At 42.3% G+C, this 23761-nt stretch overlaps 1 protein-coding gene across 3 annotated transcripts in view; it reads left to right on the top strand.

Moving 5' to 3' along the window:
- The window catches only part of ints8 (integrator complex subunit 8), a 105158-nt gene that overhangs the window by 29895 nt on the left and 51502 nt on the right, over positions 1 to 23761 (top strand). For all 3 annotated transcript variants that reach the window (XM_067979216.1, XM_067979206.1, XM_067979208.1), the window contains exons 6-12: positions 1667 to 1718; positions 8058 to 8240; positions 10268 to 10375; positions 11040 to 11195; positions 17908 to 18008; positions 20531 to 20672; positions 21913 to 21983. In XM_067979216.1, the coding sequence (XP_067835317.1) occupies positions 1667 to 1718; positions 8058 to 8240; positions 10268 to 10375; positions 11040 to 11195; positions 17908 to 18008; positions 20531 to 20672; positions 21913 to 21983 (813 nt within the window). The remainder of the gene's footprint in view (positions 1 to 1666; positions 1719 to 8057; positions 8241 to 10267; positions 10376 to 11039; positions 11196 to 17907; positions 18009 to 20530; positions 20673 to 21912; positions 21984 to 23761) is intronic.

Here is a 23761-nt window from a genome sequence, read left to right as displayed (position 1 = left end):
ATTTAGACAAGTTGAGTGAGTGGGCAAATACTTGGCAGATGCAGTATAATGTGGATAAATATGAAGTTATCCACTTCGGAAGGAAAAACAGAAAGGCAGAGTATTATTTAAATGTTGATAGATTGGGGAATGTTGATGTACAAAGGGATCTGGGTGTCCTTGTATACTAGTCACTGAAAGCAAATATGCAGGTGCAGCAAGCAGTTAGGAAGGCAAATGATATGTTGGCCTTCATTGCAAGAGGATTTAAGTATAGGAGCAAGGAAGTCTTACTACAGTTATACAGGGCCTTGGTGAGACCACACCTGGAGTATTGGGTGCAGTTTTGGTCTCCTTACCTAAGAAAGGATATACTTGCCATTAGAGGGAGTGCAGCGAAGGTTCACCAGACTGATTCCTGGGATGGCAGGACTGTCGTATGAAGAGAGATTGGTCGACTCGGCCTGTATTCACTCAAGTTTCGAAGAATGTGAGGGGATCTCATTGAAACATATAAAATTCTGACAGGGCTGGACAGACTGGATGCAGGGAGGATGTTTCCCCTGGCTGCGGTGGGGGGGGGGGTCCAGAATGAGGGGTCACAGTCTCAGGACATGGGGTAGGACATTTAGGACTGAGATGAGGAGAAATTTCTTCACTCAGGGGGTGGTGAACCTGTGGAATTCTCTACCACAGAAGGCTGTGGAGACCAAGTCACTGAATATATTTAAGAAGGAGATAGATAGATTTCTAGACAAAAAAGGCATCAAGGGGTATGGGGAGAGAGCGGGAATGTGGTATTGAGATAGAGGATCAGGCATGATGATATTGAATGGCGGAGCAGGCTCGAAGGGCCGAATGGCCTACTCCTGCTCCTATTTTCTGTTTCTATGTCACTTCACAAATTTGTGCCCATCTTTACTGCAGTGCCCATGTTTGAATCTCTCCAATCAGGTGTCTGCCCCGCCACAGCACTGAAACAGCCCTAATCGAAGTCACGAAACGCTTCCTACATGATGGAGAAGGGAACAGAGAGATATGGGGACAGGGTGGGAAGATTTTATTCGAGTGGGAGGAAGCTTCTGCGGAGTATAAATAATGGCACAGACCAGTTGGGCTAAATGGCCTGTTTCTGTACTGTAAATTCTATGTAATCCCATATAACTGACCACAGTGACCACTATCCCTTCTTGTCCTTCTTCACTTTTCTGCAGCCTTTAACATGGTCGACCACACCATCCTCTTCCAACGCATCTCCTCTGTAGGACTGCCCTTGCTTGGTTCCACTCCTACCTATGCGATCGTAGCTAGAGCATCTTCAGCAATGGCATCTCTTCCTGATCCTGCACTATTACCTCTGGAGTCCCCCACGGCTCTATCTTTGACCCCGTCCTCCTCTTTATCTTCCACAGGGTCACTGCCAACACCCAGCTCTCCACCACCTGTCTTGACCCTGCCGATTTTCAAGTGCAATGTTAAACTGTTAAAGTGGATGTAAAAGATCCCATAGCACTATTCAAAGAAAACAAGAGTTTTTTTCTTAGTGTTCTTCCTTCAACCAGCAGGCTTTGAGAGACCGAGCCCATGACAGGGTACTATGTCAATGCAAGTTCGCTCTTGCGTTTGGCCTTTCTCTAATGGTATTTGTTGTTATATTAAATTACTTGTTTTCTTGTCTTGTGCACAGAATGAGTCAGATGCAACAAGAAAAGGAATTGACAGACAACATATTAAAAGTGGTAAGTTTCCCATCTGTGCTACTTTTTATTTTGAAAAGCTACGGTTGAGTCAATTTTAACATTTTCTTAAAACTTGTATTGTGTTTTTCTTAGAACAGTACTTGGATCAAAGGCTACCTTTTGGTGAAAAAAAGTTAGATTTGTGAAGACAAAATGTCAAAGTTGCAGCTTTTCTGTGTTTTGAAGTATTAGAGAATAGAAAAGTTGGACATTTTGCCCTCCGCAGTTAAATTCAGTTCTCGCTTCCTCCTGTGATCTACATGCCCAAGCTTGGCGATACCCAGCCAAACTACTTGATTTTTCTTCGATGTTGCGCAATTCAATCCTGGTCTCTTGCATCATGGGGATTGGCCCTTGAGGTTTTTCAATTAAAAAGAAAACTGTTTCCATCACCATGAAAGAATTGATATGGTAACGTTCTGTCAAAAAATATTTGTACCCAGTGCTTTACAAAAGCCTGCATTCCTTACTGTTCTGAGTGTCTTAATGGACTGAGTCTGGATGATTAAAGCTGTCTCTGAAGGTGCAATGCCCTTGTTACACCTTAGTTATGCTCTTTACAGTGCCCATGGGTTGACTCCACTCCCCCTTCCTGGTGTGGTTACATTATTTTCAAATATTAGCAGATCCGCTGTGGTATTGCTCATGGTGAGTCAAAGATTACACTGCTGCAAAGGAAGATTTCAGGTCAGGAGGTATCCAGGAAGCAGTCAGAGCACCTTGTGTGCATGGGTTGGGTTACGAGGGAGAACACCTCAAATGCAAGACAGTTTGGACCTATTCTTTGACACTCCCCACCTAAATCCCTCCATCTCTGCATCTCTCCACCTTTAAAACCACTTATTCAACTTTGATTTAGTTACTCCTAATCCCTCCCTTCCCGGTTTGCAATCTGCTTTCGTTAAGCCTATCTGTGAAATGCTTTGAGACGTTCCTTTTTTCACATTAAGGGAGCTATATGCAAGTTGTAGTAGTTGCTGATAAGAGGCAGCTAGGAAGTAGTTGAACTGCTTGCTACATTACTGGGTTTGGGTTGGAAGATGGACAGTAATCAAGTGCCTCATCTCCAAACAGATTCCGCTCGGCTAAAGTGAGGCCTCGCCCAGGTGCTAACTTCCGACCTACCAAGACCCAGAAACTAATGATACCCCAGCACTGCTTTTGACCTTCATTTTGGTTTTACATCTGTGAAGAAATACTAGTGAGAGGAATGTGATATCCAGCTAGCATGAAGCAATTATAATTATCTTAATGTCAAGTTTTACAGTTAGGGCTTTTTTTCCCAACACCTTTACTCATGTAAATGACTAGGTTGCCATTTCTTTAAGCAGACCAAGTCTTCAATGAACTGAAACTTCAGTATTTTTTTCTGTTGTATTTTGGTTAGCACAGCCCAGGTCTAACCATTAACACCAGTCATGTAAAGTTGCTTTCTGGAGAATTTGTAATATGCCAGCTATATCCTCTGTTGCCTCGGCTGGCAGAAAATGCCATGCCACTGGGCCACCTTATGTGGACTAAACTACTATTTCTGATTTTTTTTTAAAAAATGTAAGTGCTTCCATCACCATCCCTGGGTATGTCCTGTCCCACCGGCAGGACAGACCCACCAGAGGTGGCGGTACAGTGATATACAGTCAGGAGGGAGTGGCCCTGGGAGTCCTCAACATTGACTCTGGACCCCATGAAATCTCATGGCATCAGGTCAAACATGGGCAAGGAAACCTCCTGCTGATTACCACCTACCGTCCTCCCTCAGCTGATGAATCAGTCCTCCTCCATGTTGAACACCACTTGGAGGAAGCACTGAGGGTAGCAAGGGCACAAAATGTACTCTGGGTGGGGGACTTCAATGTCCATCACCAAGAGTGGCTCGGTAGCACCACTACTGACCGAGCTGGCGGAGTCCTGAAGGACATAGCTGCTAGACTGGGCCTGCGGCAGGTGGTGAGCGAACCAACACGAGGGAAAAACTTACTTGACCTCGTCCTCACCAATCTATCTGTCGCAAATGCATCTGTCCATGACAGTATTGGTAGGAGTGACCACCACACAGTCCTCGTGGAGATGAAATCCCGTCTTCGCACTGAGGACACCATCCAACGTGTTGTGTGGCACTACCACCGTGCTAAATGGGATAGATTCAGAACAGATCTAGCAGCTCAAAACTGGGCATCCATGAGGCGCTGTGGGCCATCAGCAGCAGCAGAATTGTATTCCAGCACAATCTGTAACCTCATGGCCCGGCATATTCCTCACTCTACCATTACCAACAAGCCAGGGGATCAACCCTGGTTCAATGAGGAGTGTAGAAGAGCATGCCAGGAGCAGCACCAGGCGTACCTAAAAATGAGGTGCCAACCTGGTGAAGCTACAACTCAGGACTACATGCATGCTAAACAGCGGAAGCAACATGCTATAGACAGAGCTAAGCGATTCCACAACCAACGGATCAGATCAAAGCTCTGCAGTCCTGCCACATCCAGTCGTGAATGGTGGTGGACAATTAAACAACTAACGGGAGGAGGAGGCTCTGCAAACATCCCCATTCTCAATGATGGCAGAGTCCAGCACGTGAGTGCAAAAGACAAGGCTGAAGCGTTTGCAACCATCTTCAGCCAGAAGTGCCGAGTGGATAATCCATCTCAGCCTCCTCCCGATATCCCCACCATCACGGAAGCCAGTCTTCGGCCAATTCGATTCACTCCACGTGATATCAAGAAACGGCTGAGTGCACTGGATACAGCAAAGGCTATGGGCCCCGACAACATCCCAGCTGTAGTGCTGAAGACTTGTGCTCCAGAACTAGCTGCGCCTCTAGCCAAGCTGTTCCAGTACAGCTACAACACTGGCATCCACCCGACAATGTGGAAAATTGCCCAGGTATGTCCTGTCCACAAAAAGCAGGACAAATCCAATCCGGCCAATTACCGCCCCATCAGTCTACTCTCAATCATCAGCAAAGTGATGGAAGGTGTGGTCGACAGTGCTATCAAGCGGCACTTACTCACCAATAACCTGCTCACCGATGCTCAGTTTGGGTTCCGCCAGGACCACTCGGCTCCAGACCTCATTACAGCCTTGGTCCAAACATGGACAAAAGAGCTGAATTCCAGAGGTGAGGTGAGAGTGACTGCCCTTGACATCAAGGCAGCATTTGACCGAGTGTGGCACCAAGGAGTCCTAGTAAAATTGAAGTCAATGGGAATCAGGGGGAAAACTCTCCAGTGGCTGGAGTCATACCTAGCACAAAGGAAGATGGTAGTGGTTGTTGGAGGCCAAGCATCTCAGCCCCAGGGCATTGCTGCAGGAGTTCCTCAGGGCAGTGTCCTAGGCCCAACCATCTTCAGCTGCTTCATCAATGACCTTCCCTCCATCATAAGGTCAGAAATGGGGATGTTCGCTGATGACTACACAGTGTTCAGTTCCATTCGCAACCCCTCAGATAATGAAGCAGTCCGAGCCCGTATGCAGCAAGACCTGGACAACATCCAGGCTTGGGCTGATAAGTGGCAAGTAACATTCGCGCCAGATAAGTGCCAGGCAATGACCATCTCCAGCAAGAGAGAGTCTAACCACCTCCCCTTGACATTCAACGGCATTGCCATCGCCGCATCCCCCACCATCAACATCCTGGGGGTCACCATTGACGAGAAACTTAACTGGACCAGCCATATAAATACTGTGGCTACGAGAGCAGGTCAGAGGCTGGGTATTCTGCGGCGAGTGACTCACCTCCTGACTCCCCAAAGCCTTTCCACCATCTACAAGGCACAAGTCAGGAGTGTGATGGAATACTCTCCACTTGCCTGGATGAGTGCAGCTCCAACAACACTCAAGAAGCTTGACACCATCCAAGATAAAGCAGCCCGCTTGATTGGCACCCCATCCACCACCCTAAACATTCACTCCCTTCACCACCGGTGCACTGTGGCTGCAGTGTGCACCATCCACAGGATGCACTGCAGCAACTCGCCAAGGCTTCTTCGACAGCACCTCCCAAACCTGCGACCTCTACCACCTAGAAGGACAAGGGCAGCAGGCGCATGGGAACAACACCACCTGCACGTTCCCCTCCAAGTCACACCATCCCGACTTGGAAATATATCGCCGTTCCTTCATTGTCGCTGGGTCAAAATCCTGGAACTCCCTTCCTAACAGCACTGTGGGAGAACCGTCACCACACGGACTACAGCGGTTCAAGAAGGCGGCTCACCACCACCTTCTCAAGGGCAATTAGGGATGGGCAATAAATGCCGGCCTTGCCAGCGACGCCCACATCCCGTGAACGAATAAAAAAAAAAGCAAAATGATATAGCCAAGATACAGTACAGCACAATCATCAAATTTGCAGTATACAAAAACTAAGTTGACTGTTTTAAAATAATGGGCCGGATCTTGCTGGATGGGTACGTCGCAATGTGCCCCGTTAGACATTTTTCTGCACCCTTCAGCTCAAAATTTTTTTCATGCCATAACTTGCTGGAAGTGCGAGCTGATAATGGCATGGCAAGGGCAATGGGGTTCTGGGACCTCCGTGAACTGCGGGGCCAACAGGGCATCTCCTTAACCAATGAGATTTAAGGATTGAGAAAGAAAAGGAGGAACGATGGACAAGGAGGGTAAATTGGAGTAAAATCAGGTACAGGAAGAGAAATAGAGAGGGAAAGAAAGATTGGATTAAGAGCGAGAGAAAAAAGAGGGAAAGAAAACATTTTAATTTTAAGTGTGACATTTTTAAAATCTCTGAAGAACAATTTATCACCTGAAGGAATGAGACTCCACGATTTAAATTGTTCAATTTTTGGGCCAGAGAGGTTGATTGGCACTGCATTAATTACCAGACATAACACTCTCTGGCGAGTTTCATGGGCAATTAATGTGCAAATCCAGCAAGTTCTTAAAAATAACGGGGAGGCTAAGATTGAGATGCCGTTTGTGCGAAGCAAATGGTGGAATGGCGTAAATCGACCAGCAAGTTCTGAAGATTCACGACTCACAGCGTATCTCTTAATCCCCTGAATTTTCTGGCCAATTTGCATATTAATATTGGTGTGCGTCGTAACATGCTGTTACTTTTCCAGCAAGATCCAGCCCAGTGTTTCAGCTTCTCTCAGCTCTGCCTGTGCAGTTCTATCTTTTTCTATCCTATGTAAAGGAAGAAAAAAAACTGGCATTTACATAAAGCTTTTCACACCCTCAGGACGTCTCAAAGTGCTTTACAACCAATGGAGTACTTTTGAAGTGTACTCACTGTTGTAATATAGGAAATGCGGCAGCCATTTTGCATACAGCAAGATCCCATAAACAGCAATGAAATAATGGATCACATCATCTGTTTTAACTGTTGGTTGAGGGATAAATATTTACCAGGGCACCAGGAGAACTCCCCTGCCCTTCTTCAAATAGTGCCTTGGGATCTTTAACATCCACCGAAAGACGGCACCTCCAACAATGCAGTAACCCAGATTACGTGCTCCAGTCTCTGGTGTTAGACTTGAACCCACAACCTTCTGACTCAGAGGCGAGAGTGATACCACTGATCCAAGACCGACACCTTATTTACTGGCACAATAAATAGAAAACTGAAGAACACAAGAAGGTCTCTGGGTTATTAGGATGCATCTCATTTGAAGATTCTATCGTCCGTTAGTTTGTTTACAATGGTGGTTGCCCCATAATAATGACACCAATTCTAAACCACAACTTGAAGTGGATCGGATGGGGGTCAGCCTGGGGATCGCAGGGAGGGGGTCGACAGATCGCGGGAGGGAAACAGGTTAGCTTGGGGGGCCGGGGGGAAGCACAGCTCCTCCTGGCCCACAGGCAGTGCTATAAAAAGCACTTACCTGCTGGATCTGGCCGTTATAGTCTCCATTTAGCTGCCGGGTTTCCTGAGTCCTAGGAAACCCGGCCTGCAGCCATTAAATCTAAAAGGCTGCTAAAATCTGAGACTCACAGCCTCCTTAACATATTTAAATTACTGATCTACCTCTTGAGAGCAGGTTACTCGCTCACACACCACCACCACCCCCCCACCCCCCCCCCCAATCCGCTCCGTTAATCTGAAGTAGGCGTGTTCACGGTGGATTGGGGTCGGGTTTCAGATTTTTAAGAATTTAATCCCCCCTTCCGCCTGTCTTGGGGTTAAAAGTCTCCAAGCAACCATCATTTCTTCAATGAGATGCTTGGAGTTCATGTTGGCTGTGGAATCCAAAGATGATTTGTTTACTGTAAACCAGGAAAATCAGGTCTACACAGATTAATCCACTATATGCAACTTGCATTATGTTCAAATAATTAAAAGCACATCAATAACATTAATTTTCACACCAATAGCTAAAGGAGCAGGCTGGCGACTCCATTCTGGTTTTGGAGGGAGCACTTCAGTTGACCACAGATTTACATGTTCACACCATGAGGACCCTGGACCAGATAGCAGCAGAATCTTGCCTGGCGAATGGAGAGACAGAAAGTTTAACAGCTGGATTACAAATCAGTATGGATGAAATGCATTGCCAGGTAATACTCTGTAAACACACTATATTTCCTGTTAACTAGTTGGTAAAAGTGGGGAAGAAGAAGTTGCAATACTACATTGTGCCATAGAAGCTCAAGTTTGCAATTGTTTATTAACCATTTGCCTATATAATGCTGCCTCCTTTGTGCTTAGGCCACCAGTGGCCTTATGGTTAAAGTAAAAATATAAACATAACTATAGAGTTTATATTCTCAAGAATAACAAATGATTGATGATAAGTAGCAATCCAGTATTGAACTTATTGTTTCTTGTAAAATAGTTATTCTTACATAGATAATCCCAGCATATAGACCAGTCAAACTCAAATAGCTCTTCTCTCTTCCCTTCTCCAAGTCATTTCTTGCATATAGGCTTCAACCATAAGCTCAAATTATTTTGTCAAAAAGTGTGGGCTATATTTAAATAAATATGATAATGAATATAAAAACATTGAGAATTTCCTGTTAACTAAATTGTTTCTGGATTAAACTTGCGGTATTGACGGTAATGATTCTGCAGCATAAATGTCATCCTGCATTGAGAATGCCATGTGACCTGACAGTTATCTGCATGGAGAGCAGCTGTTGAACTAAATAAAGTTTTAATGGGGTATTTAATGAATCAACCATCTGTTGATTCCAGCCATCCATCATCGACTGTAGCAAGACCAACCAGTACACAATTTTCTGCTCCATCCCAGGCTTGCTCCCTAACTCTTCCTTGTGAAGAGGTGTTCTCAACCTGCCATCTTCCAGCCCAACCCGCCCCTCAATAGATTTCAGAAAATCACATTCTGAGCCTCTGCCACATCCTCACCTCTCCCAGTATCTCTAGATGTGAAACCATCATGTCCTTTAGCCTGCCCGCCCCAAACCTGAGCAACTTCTTAAGCACCATCTTTCCCCAAATCACAACCTCCACAAACTGCTTCAAAATCCCCTTCACCCCAACAGTTCCACTATCCTAAAATACACACCCATCCATGTGAAAACCAAAGAAAAGCACCCATTTAGTATCTCCGTCATTTCCCTTACACCCCACCAGAAACTCACTGCTATATCTTTATGGGGCTGACCATGTGCCCATAGAAAGCCCTTCAATCACCCACCATGTCTTCTGTCAGTCCTCTCTCACTCCTTCCCTGCCCTTCAATTTCCCTTCCTGTAACCTCCCACACTCTGTATATTTGTCCTGACCCTCTTATGATCTGTACTGCAAGAACCAAATACCTCCCCTTCCAACCTCACAATCCAGTGTCCCTGGTCATCTACACAACCCCATACCTCAGTGCATACTCACTGCATATCCCACTGCAATGAACCCGGACCGCTCTTTTGCTGTCTCTTCCCATACATTTCTAACTGTACTGCCTATTGTAGTTTTTTTGCACTTGAGTTAACTTGTTATCCAATGAACAGCCAAAATTGCTGCTTTCAAAAGTAAAAACAAAAGCTGTAGCAAAAATTTGTTTTGGTGTTTAAAGTTTTTGACTGCTTATGTATAGAATTGACCATTGAGATATGTGGGACTTGGTTTTCTAATTATATATGTGTAAGTGTACCACATGGTAACATGAATTAGGTGACCAATTGCAATTCAATCAATTTAAATTTTTCAGCCAATATGTATTCCAGTAAACAAATCACAAATGAGAAGTTCATTGTTGTGCATGTTTTGTTACTGTGATTATCAACCATGGACCTCTGATCAAATTACCACTCTGGCTGGTAGATGAGCTAGTATGGACATAAGAGTCCTCCCATCAAGAATATTTATTTTGCATACATTATAATTTATTAATTGGAAAAGGCTTAACTATAATGGCTTCTTGTAACATTTGTGACTTGGCCTAAGTATGATGGATTCTGTGATTTTTGTTTTTAAATGTAAATATAATTTACTTATGTGATTCCAGAACTGTTTTTGAAAATGCTTATGTTAATATATCAGTAATTGAAAACATGTATATTTTCTTACAAATGGTATTGCAAACAGAGTTTAAATTTGCCACCAATTAATTTGTTTGTAGGTTTGTTACGATCTGGGCACAGTATTTTTCAGTCAAGGTTCTATAAACCCAGCTGTTTATGAAAAAGCAAAGGAACATTTCTTGAAAACCAATGAACTGCTCTCAAAGGTACTCTGCAAAATATCTTGCTGGCAAGTATGATTGTATGGTCGCTACTTTGTGTCCAGTAAGTTATTCGTAAGTATCAGCCTTGACACTGGTTGTCGGCATGCTATTTGACTGCAGAAGGCTGCCAAAGCTAAGTCTGATTGTATTCTCTCCTGACATCCACAAGTGCATTTCCTGGTTTATATTGCTGAGCCATTCACTGTCTTAATCAACTGAACTATTGAAAAACCATACTAGCACTTTTTTTTAACTGCAAGCTCATAATTTTTGTTTAATTTCATTTTTAAAACTGTTTTTGATGGAGGACATTGTTAGTTATAGTACTAGAGTCTTGGACTGTCAAATAGGAAACTCAAGTGAAAAATCTGCTAATATCTAGCTCCTAAGAGATGAGTATGTTGGTCTCTGTTGGGACATCTGCACAGAAAAAGCAGAAAGAGAAACTAGCCAACAAGGAAGCAGCACTGATTGCGGGTGCTATTTGTGGATTAGACCTCCATAGGAGAGCAGTACAGACTTGAGGAGAGAGAGTGATGGGAGGGATACTTTGAAGGTTGAATTAAATTTTTAAAAAATGTTACCTATAAAATTGTGTGTTTTTAAAAAGTAATACTGCTTTGTTTGCTTTTCTTGTCTCAAATTTATTTTTTTAAACTGTATGCAGATTGGAACTGAGCCTGTTCACTGTCGAATTGACAGGAGGAGATTAGATGGTTACTGCCAGGCTTGTGCAGTGCTAACAACCCCATCGGATATAAATGAACTACAGCTGACAACATACGGCCGGGTTCACCACTGTATTAAAGCCAGTAACTATCAGGTATACTACTTTACAGTAAATGTTAATTTAAGCATTTCACACTCCACTGCAATATGAAATTTTCCTTTCTATAATGGCACACTATAATTAAAAGAACTTGGTGTTCTGATACTGCTGTAAAATCAATGCATTCATCTGCTTTAGTGCTCTTTATGGCTCCTCATATGGAACTGAAGTAATAGTGACATTTATTCACATAAAGTGGGAAATTATGGATTTGGCATGATAAGTTTTATCTTTGTAGGGATCCTGGGAAGTAAATGGTAGCCCAGTTCCTTAACTAACTCATGAAAAGTCATTTTTGGGGCTGAAGTGAACGTATGGATTCCATATTCCATAACGGTTGTTTTTTGGACTGGAGGAAGCTATACAGTGGTGTTTCCCAGGGGCTGGTACTAGGACCACTGCTTTTTTTGATATATATTAATGACTTGGGCTTGGGTGTACAGGGCACAATTTCCAAATTTGCAGATGACACAAAACTTGGAAATGTAGTGAACAGAAAGGAGGAAAGTAATAGACTTCAAGGAGAAAGGATTTTGGCTCGAAAGATCAGGAAGAAGAATCGTTATGGGTGGAGATAAGAAACAACAAAGGGAAGAAAGCACTGGTGGGAGTAGTTTATAGGCCCTCGAACAGTAGTTATACTGTTGGACAGTGTATTAATCAAGAAAAAAGAGGAGCGTGTAACAAAGATAATGCAATAATCGTGGAAGACTTTAATCTTCATATAGACTGGGCAAATCAAATTGGCAAAAATAGTTTGGCGGATGAGTTCCTGGAATGCATTAGAGACAGTTTCCCAGAGCAATACATCATGGAACCAATCAGAGAACAGGTTATTTTAGATCTTGTCTTGTGTAATGAGACAGGGTTAATTAATCTCATAGTAAGGGATCCTCTGGGGAAGAGTGATCATAATATGATAGAATTTCACATTGAGTTCAAGAGTGACATGCTTAAGTCTGAAACTAGAGTCTTAAACTTAAACAAAGCCAGTTACATACGTATGAAGGACGAGTTGGCTAAGGTTGATTGGGAAATTAGATTAAAAGATATGACGGTAGATAAGCAATGGTGAACATTTAAAGAAATATTTCATAATTCTCAATATATATACATTCCATTGAGAAATAAAAACTCCATGGGAAAAGTGATCCATACGTGGCTAACTAAAGAAGTTGAGAATGGTATTAGATTAAAAGAAGAGACTTATAATGTTGCCAATAAGATTAGTAAGCCTGAGGATTGGGAGAGTTTTAGAAACCGGCAAAGGATGAAAAATTGATAGAGAGAGAAAATAGAACATGAGTAAACGAGCAAGAAATATAAAAACAGATTGTAAGAACTTCAAGAGAATAGCTAAAGTAAATGTGGGTCTGTTAGAGGCTAAGACAGAAGAAATTATAATGGGGAATAAGGAAATGGCAGAGATGTTAAACAAATATTTTGTGTCTGTTTTCACAGTATAGGATACAAAAAACATACCAGAAATAGTGGGGAATCAAAGGTCTAACAGGAATGAGGAAATTAAAGTAATTAATATCAGAAAAGAAAAAGTACTAGAGAAATTAATGGGACTAAAAGCTGACAAATCTCCTGGACCTGATGGCCTACATCCTAGGGTTCTAAAAGAGGTGGTTGCAGAGATAGTGGATGCATTGGTTGTGATCTTCTAAAATTCCCTAGATTCTAGAACGTTCACCGTGGATTGGAAGGTAGTAAATGTAACCCCGCTATTCAAGAAAGGAGGGTGAGAAAAAGCAGGGAACTACATGCCAGTTAGCCTGACATCAGTCGTCAATGGATGTCAATGGATGTTATTTATATGGACTTCCAGAAGGCATTTGATAAGGTCCCACATAAGAGACTGTTAGCTAAGATGGAATCGAGGGAAAAGTATGGACTTGGTTAGGAAGTTGGCTGAGCGAAAGGCGACTGAGAGTAGGGATAATGGGAAGGTACTCACCTTGGCAGGATGTGTTTAGTGGAGTCCTGCAGGGATCTGTCTTGGGGCCTCAATTATTCACAATATTTATTAACGACTTAGATGAAGGCATAGAAAGTCTCATATCTAAGTTTGCCGGTGACACAAAGATTGGTGGCATTGTAAGCAGTGTAGATGAAAACATAAAATTACAAAGCGATATTGATAGATTAGGTGAATGGGCAAAACTGTGGCAAATGGAATTCAATGTAGACAAATGTGAGGTCATCCACCTTGGATCAAAAAAGGATAGAACAGGGTACTTTCTAAATGGTAAAAAGTTAAAAACAGTGGATGTCCAAAGGGACTCAGGGGTTCAGGCACATAGATCATTGAAGTGTCATGAACAGGTGCAGAAAATAATCAAGAAGGCGAATGGAATGCTGGCCTTTATATCTAGAGGACGAGAGTACAAGGGGGCAGAAGTTATGCTGCAGCTATACAAAACCCTGGTTAGACCGCACCTGGAATACTGTGAGCAGTTCTGGGCACCGCACCTTCGGAAGGACATATTGGCCTTGGAGGGAGTGCAGCATAGGTTTACTAGAATGATACCTGGACTTCAAGGGTTAAGTTACGAGGAGAGATTACACAAATTGGGGTTGTATTCTCTAGAGTTTTGAAGGTTAAGGGGTGATCTGATCGAAGTTTATAAGATATTAAGGGGGACGGATAGGGTGGATAGAGAGAAACTATTTCCGCTGGTTGGGGATTTTAGGAGTAGGGGGCACAGTCTAAAAATTAGAGCCAGACCTTTCAGGAGTGAGATTAGAAAACATTTCTACACACAAAGGGTTGTAGAAGTTTGGAACTCTCTTCCGCAAACGGCAATTGATACTAGCTCAATTGCTAAATTTAAATCTGAGATAGATAGCTTTTTGGCAACCAAAGGTATTAAGGGATATGGGCCAAAGGCAGGTATATGGAGTTAGATCACAGATCAGCCATGATCTTATCAAATGGCGGAGCAGGCACGAGGGGCTGAATGGCCTACTCCTGTTCCTATGTTCCTATGTCAGGAATATGCTGTAATCCATTATTAAGGACGTAGTAACAGGGCATTTAGAAAATCATATCATGATTAGGCAGAGTCAACATGGTTTTATGAAAGGGAAATCATGTTTGACAAATCTGCTGGAGTTTTTTGAGGATGAAACTAGTAGGATAGATAAAGGGGACTTTTATAAGGCATTCGATAAGGTGCCACACAACAGATTATTATACAGGATAAAGGCTCATGCGATTGGGGGTAATATATTAGCATGGATAGAGAATTGGTTAATGGACAGAAAACAGAGAGTAGGAATAAATGGGTCATTTTCATGTTGGCAGGTTGTAACTAGTGGGGTGCCACAAGGATCAGTGCTTGGGCCTCAGCTATTTACAATCTATATTAATGACTTAGATGGAAGGGATCGAATGTAATGTATCCAAGTTTGCTGATGATACAAAGCTAGGTGGGAAAGTAAGCTGTGAGGAGGACGCAAAGAGTCTGCAAAGGGATAAAGACAGGTTAAGTGAGTGGGCAAGCAGGTGGCAGAGTATAATGTGGGGAAATGTGAGGTTATTCACTTTGGTAGGAAGAATAGAAAAACAGAATATTTTTTAAATGGTGAGAAGCTATTAAATGTTGGTGTTCAGCGAGATTTGGGTGTCCTTGTACAAGAAGCACAGAAAGTTAACATGCAGGTATAATTAAGAAGGCAAATGCTATGTTGGCCTTTATTACAAGGGCTTTGGAATACAAGAGTATGGAAGTCTTGCTGCAATTGTACAGGGTTTTGGTGAGACCATATCTGGAGTAGTGTACAGTTTTGGTCTCCTTACCTAAGAAAGGATGTACTTGCCTTAGAGGCGGTGCAACAAAGGTTCATTAGATTGATTCCTGGGATGAGAGGGTTGTCCTATGAGGAGAGATTGAGTAGAATGGGCCTATACTCTCTTTAGTTTAGAAGAATGAGAGATGATCTCATTGAAACATATAAGATTCTGAGAGGGCTTGGCAAGGTAGATGCTGAGAGGCTGTTTCCCCTGGCTGGAGAATCTACCACCAGGGGGCATAGTCTCAGCATAAGGGGTCAGCTATTTAGGACTGAGATGAGGATGAATTTCTTCACTCAGAAGGTTGTGAATTTTTGGAATTCTATACCCCAGAGGGCTGTGGATGCTGAGTTGTTGAGTATATTCAAGGCTGAGATTGATAGATTTTTGGACTCCAAGGGAATCCAGGGATATGGGAATCGAGCAGGAAAGTGGAATTGAGGTCAAAGAACAGCCATGATCTTATTGAATGGCGGAGCAGGCTCGATGGGCCGTATGGCCTACACCTGCTATTCCTTATGTTCAATGGGACATAGGCAGGCTGGTGGAATGGGCGGACACATGGCAGATGAAATTTAATGCAGAGAAGTGTGAAGTGATACGTTTTGGCAGGAAGAATGAGGATAAGCAATATAAATTAAATGGTGCCGTTCTAAAGGGGATGCAGGTTCAGAGAGACCTGGGAGTATATGTGCACAAATCTTTGAAGGTGGCAGGAAAGGTTGAGAAAACGTTTAAAAAAGCAAACGGGATCCTGGGCTTTATAAATAGAGGTATAGAGTACAAAAGTATGGAAATTATATTGAAGCTTTATAAAACATTGCTTTGGCCACAACTGGAGTATTGTGTCCCATTCTGGGCACTGCACTTAAGGAAGGATGTGAAGGCCTTAGAGAGGGTGCAGAAAAGATTTACTAGAATGGTTCCAGGGATGAGTGACTTCAGTTACGTGGATAGACTGGAGAAACTGGGGTTGTTCTCCTTACAGCAGAGAAGGTTAAGTGGAGATTTGATAGAGGTGTTCAAAATCACGAAGGGTTTAGATGAAGTAAATAAAGAAACTGTTCCCATTGGCAGAAGGTTCGAGAACCAGAGGTTACAGATTTGAGATGATTGGCAAAAAAACCAAAGGTGACATGAGGAAAAACTTTTTTACACAGCACTGCCTGAAAGGGTGGTGGAAGCAGATTCAGTTGTGGCTTTCAAAAAGGAATTGGATAAATACTAAAGGAAAAAAATTGAAGGGCTACAGGGAAAGAGCGGGGGAATGGGACTAACTGGATTGCTCTTATAAAAAGCCGACACGGGCTCTGTAGCAGTTGGATTCATATTCAGTTGTTATAAAGTTACTAATAGGGCCCTCCTTCTGTGGCTCAGCGAGTTTGTCCAGTGAGTAGCTGAGCCAATCAGACCAGGAATGCCCCAGGTTCAATTATTGGTCTCTACTAAGTTAGCTGATCTCAGACAGGGCAGTGATAGAGGTGCTACAGTCGGGTCTCTGCACCCCTAGGATAGTGAATGGAAAATTGCCGAGGATTCCTGCTGCTGGTAGCTATCCAGTAACCCCTGCAGAAAGTGTGCATGTGTGGACTTTGTGTGAGAACAGAATCAGGCGTAGCTGTGATGTTTCCTATTTAAAAAAACAGGAGAGGAGAAAATTAGTTTTAACAAAAACAGTTACAAGGGGAGGTAATTACAGACCACTGACAGTAAAACTACTTGTATGGCCTATATGGAGCACGTGTGAGTGACCACCAGCAGCCATAAAATATGGCTGGCTCCAGCTTTCAATTTATGTTGCTGTTGGAGTCACTGGCTACAACCACTTCTTCAGACGTGAACTGCCTCCAGCAAGCATTGGTGTCATCTCATGCCATCTGGCTGACCTCAGCTGCTGCTCATGTCAAAGCAACAAAATAAATGTGCCACTGAATTTTTGCCATTTCTTCCATGTCCAGCTTCGTACTCTCCATTTTCTCCCCTGTACAGTGTATACATGTCCCTGTCCAATATTACATGCTTTGCCGACTAATTTGCAAAATGGAAGGAGGATTAGTGTTGACTGTCATGCTAATTGATTGTCAAGTTCAAAACGAACACTGGTGTGGCCTCCCCTACCTTGACATTGGTTTGCCACCATACATGCCATGTATAATATAACCAGCTTATACAACTATAAAATGGAAGCTGGGTCCAAGAAAACTCCATTGGGCACAATATATAAAAAAATTTATAGCAGCTTTTGGCTCGGCCACATTTTCTTCATTAACTTCACAAACTATGTAACAAGAATATTTTATCCATGAATTATTTGTTTATAAATGTAATATTCCAGTATAAACTCGGTGATGGTTGTTAATTGTACCTATGTGATTTATATCAATTAGTGTTAATTGTTTTCAGATGGTGCATATCAATTGTGAACTCTCTTGTATCCATTTATAAGAGAGCTGATCTAGGGTGTGGTGTGGATGTAATGTGGATCTCTGTGAATAAAGGCTTGGAAGCAACTGAAGACCAGGCTCTAGTATTTTATCCTTCACCACCTAGCTATCGAGTTTATTACAATGGAATGTGTGTCTGATGGAACAATTGAGCAGGGCTACTGGTTTCTAATTTTTCAAGGAAAAGTGTTTGGAATTGTGGAATTCCATCCCAGAATCCCATATAATAAAATTGAAGTTTTGCTTATTCACTGACTGTGTCGTTTTGTAATAAAAGATGAATTTTATTTATTCAGTAACTGTGAATCAATCCTTCTGCTTGTGATTTATTTTCCTTTCACACTCCTGAATTAAAACCCATTAAACAATACAGGGAGAATACAATTTCCTTTGTGCATTATACAGATGAAATGTACTGAACAGTGGTACATGTTGAATCTTTCTTTTCCAACTTTTGCAGAGACTGATTGAGATTTTTCTTGATGACAACATAACCTTAAGCTTGTTGTCCCACTTCAGACAGTCTGTCCTGAGAGAGCTTTATCAAATGGCTCAAAATGGGTAAGAATGTTCGCAGCTTCATCTGTGTGGTCAGTATTTAGAAAGGTTACTCATGTTGGTTTGTACAGCAGCGATCATTATTTGTGGGAAGGGAGAAGACGGGAGAGAAAAAGTCAACTTTTGTGCTTATCAACGTAAAGGACATTAGTACTGGGGAAAAGAATGCTTTTTTGATCCCAGTATTAGTATCAACTGTTTAGATAAGCTATAGTACAGACCAGAAGTAGAGCGAAGCTCCTTCTCGCCAATAGTGTTCTTCAACCCCAACTCACGAGCAGTCCCTCCTGCACCTGAATGAATTTTCCATTTCCCATATGCCTTGCATCCTGTCTCAATGAGGCTGCCAATTTAGGCTAAATATTGATGAGTTATTGGCAGGTTTTTTTTGTGTGGGGTACTGAGGGACTGAGTTGAAATTATCCAAACTCATGTAATCTGGAACTATTGCTGGGGGTCGGGATGGGGGGGTGGATTTTCATCCTTTTAATCAGCGTTGATTTGAGCCCAATTTCTCCATGTGAAAGGGCATTGTTCTTAAGTACAGCGTCACCCATTCTCCTAATCTTATTTTGTCCCGTTTTTAGATCATGCTCACTACCATTACCCGATTCACGTGGCAGGCAGAGAACGTATGCTAGCCAGTTGGCAACAGGTGCATGAGTAGTTGATTTGCATTTTGATACATTTTTAATATTTAACGTTCTATTTTTTTCCCCCCTTCCCTCCAGGGGAATTGTCTCCTGTGTTTGACAGGTTCCTCAAATCATCCAAATAAGATCAGGAACTGGCAATGTGCAAATCCTAGTTGTGAATTCACATCCCATTACTTCATGGCACCGAGTGTTGGTACGCTAGACTGCAACCAATTCTCTTAGTCTGTTCCATGGTAACTGCGCAACATCAATGAGAATTTTAATGCCGAATATTGTGGATCAAGATTTTATGTTATCTAAATTCTCTTATTTAAAAAAAAATTCACATAATCTGATGAAAAATGTTGATGGGCTTTCCATCCAGTGTTCTTCACTGTTTTTTATATATACATATGATATATATATATATATATATCTATCTGACCCTATTGCCCCTTAGCGGTTTTTTAGAAAGTTTTTTTTTTCAAACCTCATTCACACAGACAATGTCAGTCCCAGCCTTTTTGGGGCCCCCATGCATGTGTGCAGTGGCATTGCCAGCCAGCCTTATCTCAAAGTAAGAGATGCAATGAAAAAGAACGGAAAAAGAAGGAGCGGACAGAAATTGAAACGCAGAATGAAGATGCAAAGAGCAGCAGAGAGAAAATGGAGAAAGTATAGGAGGCATAGTGGGATTGAGAAATTTATGAACGAGTCACGGGCAGAGAAGCAAGGAGGGGAAAAAGTGCAGCATTAAAAAATTGTGAGGAGCATATAGGAAGATGCAAAGAAAGAGGGACGCTGAGCAGTGGAAAACTAACAGCAAAACAAGGAGACAAAGAATTGCAGAGACACAGTTACAGGAAGGATGAGACAATTAAAAACAAAATTCTCCATTAGTGAAGTGACGGGAGACCAACTAGTACAGTATTAAAAATCTTGTCAATGTTTGTAATATTGTTTGTCGGTGTAATATTCTGTCTAATATTGTATCGAACCTCCAGTGTTGCTGTTTGGTCCAAGTTAGGCGCGTGTCACGTGGACCAATCAGAATCACAAGACTGTCATTATTTTATTTTCTACTTTCATTTTTCGCTCCCTTTTTAGCATTCCACCTCATAACATTTTTTTTCTCTCACATAACCAAGTGCTGACTCCTCAAACTTTCTGCTCTGCCTGACCTCAATCACCAACCCCTCCTAGGTCATAGCCTGCACAATCTCTATATCTGGCCTGGCCTGATAGGAACAGGAGTAGGCCATTTAACCCCTCGAGCCTGTTCCGCCATTTAGTGACCTAACTCCATATACCTGCCGTAGCCTCATATCCCTTAATACCTTTGGTTAACAAAAATCTATCAATCTCAAATTTAAAATTAACAATTGATCTGTCTGCCCTACCCAATTTGACCCCACTTTCAGGCAGGTACTGACTTTACCCAACCCTGTTCCCAGCCAGTACCTGATCTGACCTGATCGGATTTGACCTAATCCTATTCTCAGGCAGAACCTGCCCAAACCCAGCTGTCAGCCAGAAATGCTGGCAGGCCATCTACTCCAGGAGCTGCTGATCTTGCATGCAGAAGCTTGTCCAGTTAGAACAGATAGCTGTAACTCTCAATGGGGCATGATCCTATTACAAATATTTATTCATGAACACATAATGGGAGATCAACTGGTACATTGTAAAAAATAGGAAGATATTTGAGTCCATGTTCCAGGTTGAAACAGCTTTGCATTTGGTTATTATCTGAGCTTCTTGAGTGCAGTTCCAACGTCTAATATACCGCCAGCAGTCATTTATCAACCACCTATTGACTAGTCATTATTTGTAAATTCAGTTAGACTATGAAAAGATACGACTGGTCAACATATTTCCCACTTGTTACAGGGATAGAAAATTAGAAGAAGTTTGTTTTAAAGTCTGTGCATGCAACACTGTTCGGGATGTCCTGGAGTGCCAGGTGATTGGAGTAAGATTCCACCAACTACTGCTGAAACCCACCAAAGAAAGAATTGACTTCCTACTGGAGGTAAAGCCACAAGTGAATATTTTGCTGTTTCTGAAATATAAGATCAAATGTCAAAATGTAAACTTGGTTAATAATGACTGAATTTTGGGTAATACTTGGCCATTTTGATTCTACTTCCCCTGCCCCCCCATCTCCTCTGACCACCCATTTTATAAGTTATTTTTCTCATGTCACAACCAGCCCATGCTACTCTTAAACCGAGTGCTACGACATGCTCGAGTATTGAACAGATTCATGGATTGCCCTCCCTCAGGGAAGATGCCTCAGGTACTTGATTCTTCGCATAACCTGAGATTTAGAATGGTCTGTTTTGTCATGAGGTGAAAACCCATATTCTGCCATTCTATGGTACCATGTATTATTATTTAGTTAGATGTCAGGGTTAGTGTGTTTTTTTTCATATTTTTAGAATTCAAAATATTTAAGCACAGGGTCTGACTAGAGCTGTATTATAATTAACATTATATGATATTTGGGTACTTACAGATTTGCACTGTTATGTTTAAAATAGGAAATGTTTCCAAAATTGAGTTAGGTGCACAGAAGTATTAGTACAGTGATACAGACAATCTTTTCTGAAAATGAAGATCAAATCAGGAAATGTCCAACTTGATGTGTGAGCCTCAGCATTTTACGCACTGCAGTTCTAGTTGTATGAAGTATTTTTATTTTCAATTTTGTCCCCGTTCTCCCCATCTCTCCTTAAGGCGCTGACTCTTGTTGGGGTACGGTTCCCTGGGTGCTGGTCACTCTCGTACTTCACCCAAGTAGCCATCCTTAATGCGTGAACCTAGATACTGAATGGCAATTACTTGTGGGGGTATGAAAGCCAAGCTTGATCTTGTTCTTGCTCTGTTGCTATGGTGCTACACAAAGTACAGTGTTACTGTCTTAAAATTATTCTTCTAGCAACTACAATTGGGTAAGGAGAGACAGATCTATAACAACTATGCCAGTCCTTGCATGGTTAATTCCAATATTCGGACCATACGTTATGATGTCCAAAAATGCACTGACTGACTGAAATTCGATTGAAAGTTATTCATAGAGCTCTTTATAGAAAAGAGTAAATTTAGTAAAGATTTACCCATGTGTAAAGTGTTAAGCACAACTAAATGGAGTAAAGTATCATCATACTGTCTTTATCTAATTAAACTTATAGCATTACTGCTTAAGGTTAATGTATTTTTGTAACATAAAAAAAAATCTTTTGGTGAGATTATAATGTTTGGTATCTTAGGTATGTGCACGGTCTTTAAACCTGGATCAAGCTTCAGAAGATTCCAAAAGAAAGTTGGCTGCTTTCTTAAAGTAAGTACACTATTTTTAAAAATGTACTTGTCAATGTTTCATTTGTCTAATTTTTATCTTCATCTTACCCCAACAAACTGAAGAGCTGCAGTATTATAGAGCAGTCTACTTTTTCAATCCTTATCAAGAATTTTTTTAAAAGGTATTTTTCTCCCTTTTCGTATCTTGCTGTCCCTGCACCACTTAGGGGGGCAGGCAGACAAGCTATTCCCAATTGGCACTCAGACTAACTATCAAGGGGTGCACAAGAGTACTCAGTGACTCTGACTCTTATTTTTGTTCCTCAAATCCTATGGAGAAGTACCTTTTTTCTGCTTGGATCTCCTCTCATGAGTGCAGCTGCAATTGGGGACTCCGTGAAGCAGAGGGATCAAATCTGCATCCCGCCACACATTGATGCTCTAATGTGCTGTGCCATACTATCTTTTGGATTTTTTTTTAAATTTCCTGTGCGTGCATCCTGTATACATCCATTTTAGGCAGTCGCTTGGGGAGTAAATGAGCTGAGGTAATATGTGTCTATTACACCATATTGAAATCTCTATAGCTGGCCTCAGACACGAGGGTCAGCATGCTAGAATTTGGTGGGTGTATTTGGGGCAGCTTCCACCATTCTGAAAATTTCATAATACAAAAGCAACAATTGTTGGGTTAAATTGAATGAAGGTTGTGTGAATTTGTGTGCATGCTTGTTTTTATTTCAAACTACTACGATCTTAAGTTCTAAATATCCAGGGAAAAGAACAACTATAGTCTGTGCTCCCCTTCCCTGCCTGAATCCGTACTGTGTTGAGATCAAGGCTTTTTTTTAATTCGTTCGTGGGATGTGGTCATCGTTGGCAAGGCCAGCATTTATTGCCCATCCCTAATTGCTCTTGAGAAGGTGGTGGTGAGCCACCTTCTTGAACCGCTGCAGTCCGTGTGGTGAAGGTTCTCCCACAGTGCAGTTAAGTAGGAAGTTCCAGGATTTTGACCCTGCAACGATGAAGGAACAGCGATATATTTCCAAGTCGGGATGGTGTGTGACTTGGAGGGGAACTTGTTCCCATGTACCTGCTGCTCTTGTCCTTCTAGGTTGTAGAGGTCGCGGGTTTGGGAGGTGCTGTCGAAAAAGCCTTGATGAGTTGCTGCAATGCATCCTATGGATGGTATACACTGCAGCCACAGTGCACCAGTGGTGAAGGGAGTGAATGTTTAGGATGGTGGATGGGGTGCCAATCAAGCGGGTTGCTTTGTCCTGGATGGTGTCGAGCTTCTTGAGTGTTGTTGGAGCTGCACTCATCCAGGCAAGTGGAGAGTATTCCATCACACTCCTGACTTGTGCCTTGTAGATGGTGGAAAGGCTTTGGGGAGTCAGGAGGTGAGTCACTCGCCGCAGAATACCCAGCCTCTGACCTGCTCTTGGAGCCACAGTATTTATATGGCTGGTCCAGTTAAGTTTCTCGTCAATGGTGACCCCCAGAATGTTGATGGTGGGGGATTCAGCGATGGTAATGCCGTTGAATGTCAAGGGGAGGTGGTTAGACTCTCTCTTGTTGGAGATGGTCATTGCCTGGCACTTGTCTGGTACGAATGTTACTTGCCACTTATGAGCCCAAGCCTGGATGTTGTCCAGGTCTTGCTGCATGCGGGCACGGACTGCTTCATTATCTGAGGGATTGCGAATCGAACTGAAGACTGTGCAATCATCAGCGAACATCCTCATTTCTGACCTTATGATGGAGGGAAGATCATTGATAAAGCAGCTTAAGATGGTTGGGCCTAGGACACTGCCCTGA

The sequence above is a fragment of the Heptranchias perlo genome, chromosome 3 (assembly GCF_035084215.1).
Source record: "Heptranchias perlo isolate sHepPer1 chromosome 3, sHepPer1.hap1, whole genome shotgun sequence".
In the NCBI taxonomy this organism is placed as follows: Eukaryota; Metazoa; Chordata; class Chondrichthyes; order Hexanchiformes; family Hexanchidae; genus Heptranchias; species Heptranchias perlo.
Note: the sequence above shows the minus strand (reverse complement) of the source record. Positions and strands in the feature narration are given on the sequence as shown.